General features: G+C 44.6%; 1 protein-coding gene across 1 annotated transcript in view; it reads right to left on the bottom strand.

Annotated features, from left to right (window-relative positions):
- NIBAN1 (niban apoptosis regulator 1) overlaps positions 1 to 5,773 on the bottom strand; it is a 184,140-nt gene extending 178,367 nt beyond the window's left edge. The window contains exon 1 of the mRNA XM_061383467.1: positions 5,420 to 5,773. Within this exon, the coding sequence (XP_061239451.1) occupies positions 5,420 to 5,474 (55 nt within the window). The 5' untranslated portion in view covers positions 5,475 to 5,773. The remainder of the gene's footprint in view (positions 1 to 5,419) is intronic.
- Positions 5,774 to 8,737: the final 2,964 nt, after the last annotated feature.

Consider the following 8,737-nt stretch of genomic DNA (forward strand, 5'->3'; position numbering starts at 1 on the left):
CACATTTTTGCATTATTTATACTGGGTCTTCTCCTTCTTTTCTCCCATCCCTGCTATTTCCACCTGAGGCACTGCAACTCCTCACTTCTTAGGCGAACTCATTCATTTCTACAAATTAGGACTGAGACAAATACTTCTGCAATAATTCTTACCCACTTCCTACTTTATTCGGATTAATTTTTCTTACAGGGGATCTAGGAAAGCGCTACACTTAGTGTACTGGCTAATATGCTTTGGGCCATAACAGAAAACAGTTATATTAGTTAGAGTTTGACTGTGAGTAACAGTAATGGCACAGGGAACACTGGCTTAAGTAAAACAGAAGTTTCTCTCTTCCTTATTACGGTCCAGAGGTAAGTAGTCCAAGGCTGGTATGGAAGTTCTACTACATGAAATCCTCAGGACCTGGGCTCCTTTTGTCCACTTCATTTTGCATGAATTCCTTCTTAAAGAACACCCCCTAGTCCAAGATGGCTTCTCCAGTTGTGTTCACAATCTAGCCAGCAGTATGGAGGACAACAGAAAGAAAGGCACACCCTTTACTTTTAAGATCACTTTCTGGAGATGACATACAACACTTCTATCTACATCCCATTAGCCAGAACTCAGCTACACGACCCTATCTAGTTGCAAAGGAGACTCCAACTAGGTGTCTTTATTCTAGGAGTTCATGTGGCCAGCTAATACTTGGAGCTTCCATCATTTTAAAAAGCAAGAGAGTATTATATTAGGGGATAACTAGCAGTCTCTACCAGCCCAACTTGTATCTCTCATAACAAGAAGTACCCAAAAGTAGGGCAGGCAGTCAGTGAGGTTTGTTGGGCTCCAACTTCTCCTCTCTGAGGCTGCCTCGGCCTGGCACAGCTCCATGTGTCGCCTCTGTCTTAAGCTAGCTCCCTTCCTGCTCCTCAAGACAAAAACCGCAGTTATAGGCATCATATTTCAGATGCAACAAAATCCAAAAGAAGAGGAGGAAGGATGTATCTCTTCCCTCTGTCCCCTTTTGAAAAGGGAAGAAAATTTTCTTAGAAGCAGCTGGCAAAGTTCTCTTCAAATCTCAGTGGCCAGATTTCATCACAATCCCATGCTTTGTACACAGCTGACCCTTGAACATCATGGTGGTCAGGGGGATGGGTGTGAGTGGTACCCACCCTCCACACAGTTGGCCCTGCATATATGCATTCCTTGGTAACAGCAGTTCCTCCATATCTCTGGTTCCACATGTTCAGATTCAACCAACTGTGAATCATGTAGTACTGTAGCATTTACTATGGAAAACATATCTTACCCATGAGTTCAAACCCACGTTGTTCAAGCGTCAACTGCAGTCACTGAAAGAAGACACCACCATGATAGGCAGGGACCCATCAGCACCCACCTCTCAGAAGCCATAAGTGGGGCTAACCTCTCTGAAACAGAGGGCTGCACAGAGGTTCAGTACCCTAACAAAAGTGGGGCTCTGTTATTAAAGAGGAATGGGGAAAGGATGTTGGGGTGGCATCTGACAGTGTCTACCACACTCTGTATCCTAAAGTTCCATACAGTTGACCTTTGAACAACACAGGTTTGAACTCTGTGGGTCCACTTATCTTTTTCAATAGTAAATACTATAGCACCACACAATCCACAGTTGACTGAATCTAGGGATGTGGACCCATGCTCAGTGAGGAACCGCAGTTATTAAGGACCTACTATAAGTTATACGCTGGAGAAGGCAATGGCACCCCACTCCAGTACTCTTGCCTGGAAAATCCCATGGATGGAGGAGCCTGGAAGGCTGCAGTTCGCACAAAGTCGGACACGACTGAAGCGACTTAGCAGCAGCAGCATAAGTTATACGCAGATTTTCAACAGCACAGTGGGTCTGCACCCTTAACCTTCATGTTGTTCAAGGGTCAGCTGTACTATTACTAGAGATAAACTGGTCTCTAAAATCAGACCAGTTCTCATACCCATCTCCTACCAACAAATTACAAGTGAAGAAAAAGCAGTGTGTAAACTAATAACTACACATCTAGGTTGCGTAGACCACAAACTTCCTAGTGTCCATGCACCTGGTCTAGGCAGACTTTTCACTCCAGACACTACAATCAGCATGAATTTCCCATTTCAGCTGAGTTAGCCCTTATGGTATAAATAGGAGAAAATTTCCCTGAGAGAAATACATGTTGTTTTTAAGTTGAAACTCGCTTCTTACTTTATAAGCATCAGATCCCTTATGAGCATTTCAGAAGAAGCCACTTTACAGGTTCAGTGTGGCTGACGATGCAATAGTAAGTCTAGGAAAAGCAGTTTTCCTGACTGCTGCTGCCAGGCCTGGAAGTGTCCTCCAGTATTCTCCCACCCCCACCAAGAACCCACGTAGCCGTCAATTCTCAGCTACAGCACTGAATTTCCAGTGCTTTTCTGGCCCTCCACGGGACATATGTGGGAGAGTTTTCAAGTTTGTTTTCTTTTGATTCATTAACAATTCAACGGCACTTTTTTTAAGGAAACAAAATTATTGCCTTAACAGGAAAACACTGTTTTTGGAGCTGTAGTTCACTTCTAGGCATACTAAAAGCTTGAAAGGAAAAGAAAACAAGTCAGAAAAAGAAAAAAGTGCCCTAAAATGACCACTGATGCCTGCATTATATGAGCTTTCTTTTTCCTTAAAGAAAAATCCTTTTAGGTCACTACTAAAAAAGCATTTCTGAAGGCTAACAGATGACACCACCCATGTGATTACAAACTGATCTTAGTATTATTTATGAATTGCATCATTTTATCAAGGGACGTTACTCAAAGACTTTTAGACCCTATCCTCAAAATGTATTCTGTCCTTAAGAAACATGAGCCAGTCAGTGATTTTCAAAACTAATATCTTTAGAGACAAAGTAATACCTTTAACACTTCTGACATCACTACCTAGAGATTGACTAAATCCTAAGAAAGAAATTACTTTTGAAATATCCGTGTGACAGAGATCACTATTAACACAAAGTTTTGAGGCACACGAACCAGATGGCAGCTGTTAAATGATTGGCCGAAAAGCCAGTGCTGATTCAGAATCATCAGCCTACTAAAATACAGCTGCTCTCAACACGTACAAGATTAAGTTAACAAAATTCACTGCAAATGTATTGACTAGTTGTCCTCCATGTTGGCAAAGTTTATTAAGCTTGAAGAAAAGTTATTGTCTCAGCTACAGGAGCTTTCAAATCCATACTATTTCACTGGCAGCTACTTTATGAGAAACAGGTCATAAAATTGTGTTTAAACTTTACCGTCATATTTTCAATTGTTCTGCTTACGATTAAATAAAAGCCTGAGAATATTTATGGGCTGAAGGATGGGCAAAGCAGTGAAGACAGGGTTATGGTTTTTTTTCAGGGATCTGGGGCTTAAAAACTGTCAGGAAATCACAGCCTCATGACCTTCTTTTGGTCATGCACTAACAATTCACAACACCATGCATTTTTCCAGTGCTGTTTTCTCTTTTTGGCAAGACCAGTATTCTCAAATGAGGAGACTTCTCATTTTCTCTGGAGGTATTCTAACTTTAACTCTTCTCTTGCCTCCACCCCTACATATTTTGAAAGTGCCCTCCCAAACAAATAATGAGGAGACATAAGAGAACAAGACTAGAGGATATAATGACTGTCACACAATCTGTTATAGTTTTAATGCATTCAGAACACATTTATTACCAACCCTTCCTGTGCACTAGCTATCTCATATTTTTGTATGTGTAATAATTTGATTTCAGAATGAAAAAGGTAACACATTTTCTTATCATATGAGTACATCAGCAGCAATAACCGTGGTAACCATGAAGTCTTCAAGCAAGTTAACCCCTCATATGGCTGGACTTCCAACGATTACTGTAGATGGCCATGCTACAACTTTATGTGTTTCTAAGCTTTTCAATGAAATACGGTTTTATAAAGTAAATGCCATAAACCTATTTTGCTAATAACTAAATGCAAGCCCCTTCTCACAATGTTCTATTACATTGTTCTTCCAGTCCCCTACACACTGATATCGACAATAAGCCTGTAGCCAAATTTGTAAGACTAAGGCACACTTAGTTTAGCTTTGTTTTCTAATATAAATAAATCATCCATCTTTTCCCACATGTTAAATAAACAGCAAAGGAATACTTGACCAAATTTTGCTCCCTGACAGTATGGGCTGTTGGTGATCAGCAGAGCAGAAGTCTGGAAAATCAATTAAGTTGCTCTCACGTGCCCTGATTTGATATCCGTTTTAAGTGGTTTTCAACGTTGTGGTAACTGCAAGGAAATACGGAATAAGCACACTAACTAAATCCTTTCCTCTTAGGAAATGGTTCAGGGGCCAGAAAGAGGTATCAGAAAGAACTTAATTTTTTTTAAAACAGAATTAGGATAAAGCCTAGAGTATAATACTAGTTTAGCAGGTATTTCTAAAGCCAGAAAACACAAATTCACGAGCTAACCAACTGTTAGGTAGTGGTTGTTGGCAAGATTTGTGGGGGAGGGAAGAGAAAGAGGCCAATTTCACCCAGGAGATAGAGAGTCATGATTTCCTGCAGTTTCAGCTCAGTTTGGGTTTTGTTTTCTTCTGCCTCACACTCTAATGTATCACTGTTTGCCTGAAAGTCGCTCAAGTGAGTTTCTCTCCGTCTACAACTTCAGCCACTGTTACACAACACGCGTGTTCCTCTTTTGCCTGCCTGCCCCCCGGCCCCTCGCCTCCCCTCCGGGAAGGGAACAACCTGGGAGAGGAATGACACTGGCCTTGCTGCCTCTGATGAAACCATCCCGCAAGTGACATTATGAAGGTCAAGGGAAGCTGTGGCCGACGCTGCGTTTTGCAAAACCTGGCCAATATCACCAGGAGGGGAATTCAGCGCAAGAGGCCGGGAATCCCCAGGGAAATCTCTAGAAGCGAGGGATATCCCCCCAGTTCTCTTTTCGGCAAGTTCAGAAAGGGCTCAGAACTGTGTGCCATGCCAGGTACAGGGGGGCGAGGTGTTGCTGCGCGGGGGACGGGGGTTGGGGTGTGCAGAACAGACACGGAAAACCACAGAGCGGAGGAAACGGGGGGGGGGCGGGGGGCTGGGGGTGGTCCCCCTCTCCGCAGCCGGCACCTGCGTTTCCCAACGGTCCGGCGGCGCGTCGGAAGCATCCCGAGCCTATGCGCCCTGGACCCGCGCATCCCACCCCGACCAGGGCGCTCCGGCGAGCTGCCTCCGGCGGGGGGACCTCCCTGGCTGGGGAGGGGCTGTGCGCCCGGGTCATCCCCGCGCCCGCAGCTCTTGAGCCGGCCGTGGAGGGCGGGAGCGCGGCAGGTACCGCGCGGGTTACCCGCTCCCGGACCTGTGCCCGGGCGCCCAGCCTGGCCCCAGGCTCCGGGCGGACCCGTCGCGCTCCCGGGAAACCCCCGGCGGGCGTACCTCGGATGTAGGTGCACTTGCTCTCGTCCAGCTGGCTGGAGGCCGAGCCGCCCATGGTGACGGTGCCGGAGGATGCGGAGCGCCGCGGCTGCCCGGGCGGGAGAGACGGACACTCCCGTCGGCGCCCGCTGCCAGCTCCTGGAAGTTGGTGCGACGGCGATCTGGGCTGTGCAATTAAAGGGCAAACTTCCTCCGAGAGGCGCGGCCTGCCGGGGCGCCTCCTCCGGGTCCGCGCCCTCTGAGGATCTGTGGGCCGGCCCGGAGCTGTCTTCCCGCCCTCGCTCCACGGGTGAGCTCGAGGGGATGTCGGGTCTGGAAGGACTTTTCTTCTCTTCGCTGGCTTCTTATTTTCACCTTGGGGTCAGAGGACAGTTTCCCTGGTGACCGGACACCTCTGAAGCTGGAACCTTCCTCCTCACCTCTCAGGAGGTGGAGGTCAAGGGCCCTTTGCTTTGCACGCCCTGCCCTTTGGTACCAGAAGCAACAGTTCTTTTGAAGCATCACCTAAGAACTTGTTAGAAATGCAAAATCTAGGAGGCAGCTAATTCAATTTAAAGGGTTTATATGAACGTATTTACAAAACAGAAGTAGAATCCCAGATGAAGACAACAAACTTAAGGTTACCACGGGATAGGGGATGGATCCTTTCAGGGGATGGATCCTTTCAGGGGATCGATCCTTTCAGGGGATGGATCCAGGGAAAGATCTCCGGAGAAGGGAAAGGTTACCCACTCCAGTATTCTGGCCTGGAGAATTCCATGGACTGTAGAGTCCATGGGGCTGCAAAGAGTCAGACACAACTGAGCGACTTTCACTCTCACACACCCACACACACAGTGGATGGATGGGGGGAGGGTGTTGGGAGATTGGCACTGACACATACATACGACTATGTATTAAAAAGGTAACTGACAAGAACCTACTGTATAGCACAGGGAACTCTACTCAATACTCTATACGGGAAAAGAATCTATAAAGAAGAGTGAATACATGTACCTGCATAACGGATACACTTTATTGTACACCTGAAACTAACACAACATTGTAAATCAACTATATGGCCAATAAAAATTTTAAAAAAAGAAGTTGAGCCAAGGAGGGAGTGGAGGATGAAGGGAAAAAAGAGAGAAATAGAAAGAAAAAAATAGGGAGAACCTAAGTTTGGATCCTACAATAGGCTCACAGTCCAGCAACTTCTTGAGATTTGATCAAAATCTGCTCTTGCAACTTCAGATTCCCTTCCTTTCCTTGACAAACTAGAAATAGTTCATTAGAAAGGGCACTTGTTCTTTTCCCACAACCACTGTTTAGCTTGGCAGCTCCTCCCAAACAAGAACCAGCTTGGTAGAAGGGTCACCACTCATCTCTCCCTATTCTTAGCAGTCAGATTTTAGTGACTCCTGCTGACTTAACCTTCAAGGTCAAATGATCTGTTCACACAAGAACGAGGCCTGAGGGGGACGTTTTTCTCTCCAAAGTTACTTATCTAGCCTTCTAACACAAAGATTTCTCATTCCTCACCCCCAGCCTCTCACATCTTATGTTCCAGGCCGTCAGTAAATTCTTTCAAATCGACTTTCAAAATATAGTCAGTGTTCAGCCATTTCTCATCCTCTCCACAGCTATCAACCCCATCATTTCTCACCTGGATAATTACACATGCCTCCTAACTGGTCTGCCTCCTTCAGAGAAAAGCCACAAAGTCTGTCACTGACACAAGCCCCGACTTCCTCTCTGCCCTCACCTATCACCCACTCTCCCTCCCCTTCCAGCCCTGCTGGCCTTTTTGCTCTGCTAGAGCACACCAAGCTCAGGGCTTTTTTTGCACGTGCTCGCTCTTCACCTAGCTTTCTCTTCCCTCAGATAATTCACATGGTTTCCTTTCCAACTGTCTCACTTCATTCAATCTCTACTTAAATGCAGATATATCAGAGATGCTTTCCTTAACCCCCTGTTTAAACACCAGGCTTCATTCCTCTGCCTCTAACCCTATTCATATCACCAGCATCATCTGACATATGTTTCTTTCTGGCTCTCCCCACTGAAATGGAAATTCCATGAGGTCAGAGATTGTCTTTGTTGATGCTGTTGTTGCTGTTTTTTCTTTCTTAAGGGCAGGGATTTTTATGTTCTCTGATAATATGTTCGATGCCTAAAACAGCACCTAGCACATAGTAGGTGCTCATAGATAACTCTTGAATAAGTGAAGGAATGAGATATAAGAATCTGCAATCAATGGAAGCTGTGATCACAGTGGATCAAGAGCGTTTCCAGCTATTCAGTGATTTGAGCTATTCAGTCTTCAACTCTTTTCTCAATATTCTAGTCAGCTCTTAGTATTAAGGGTATCATAAAGTACTCTTGCCTGGAAAATCCCATGGACAGAGGAGCCTGGTAGGCTGCAGTCCATGAGGTCGCTAGGAGTCGGACACGACTGAGTGACTTCACTTTCACTTTTCACTTTCATGCATTGGAGAAGGAAATGGCAACCCACTCCAGTGTTCTTGCCAGGAGAATCCCAGGGACGGGGAAGCCTGGTGGGCTGCCGTCTATGGGGTTGCACAGAGTCGGACACGACTGAAGCAACTTAGCAGCAGCAGCAGCATGATACACTTTAAATGTATCATATGATACACATTAAATGTATCATATCATATCATTCTTCTCAGAAAAGTAATTCCTTTCATTATACAAATTGGTATAATTATACCTCAGAATGCTGTTATTCTTATTAAAGAGAACTAGTTTGGATCTCCTGTCAGAGTAGAGTTTTAGCTTGTCACCTCTTGTTTGGGAATACACTGAGAAAAGACTGATTATACTGATTTATCATTCTTTGCTCACTTGTAGCATTCACAGAATGAACAAGGTACACGGAAGGATTTTGTATGGTGTAGTTATTAAGATTTATAACCAGACAGTTCCAGCCTGGAACCTGACCTGAACGTGTGACCTGGTCAAGTTTCTTAACTTACCTGTCTTAGTCTCCTTATTTGTTAAACAGAGTTAATAACACTTACCTCATAGTGTAGACAAAATTAAATTTTATTGGATTTGCGAACCACTTGACCTATCCGTAGGAACACAGTAAGTGTTCAGTAAATGGAAATTAGGATTTTTATTATTAGTAAGGACAACAGTGGTCAGAGAGGCAATTTTCTAGAGAAAGTGGATTTTAATTGGACCTTGAAAATCATTGATGTTATATTAAGCAAGAACTTCTGCTCCCTTTTTTCCCCAAACAAATAAAGCTCTTTTTCCCTAATTGGTTTACAGAAAAAATTAAGGAATTCATTATTTTAGTCATAGTATTTAATA

Source organism: Bos javanicus, chromosome 16, assembly GCF_032452875.1.
Source record: "Bos javanicus breed banteng chromosome 16, ARS-OSU_banteng_1.0, whole genome shotgun sequence".
NCBI lineage: Eukaryota > Metazoa > Chordata > Mammalia > Artiodactyla > Bovidae > Bos > Bos javanicus.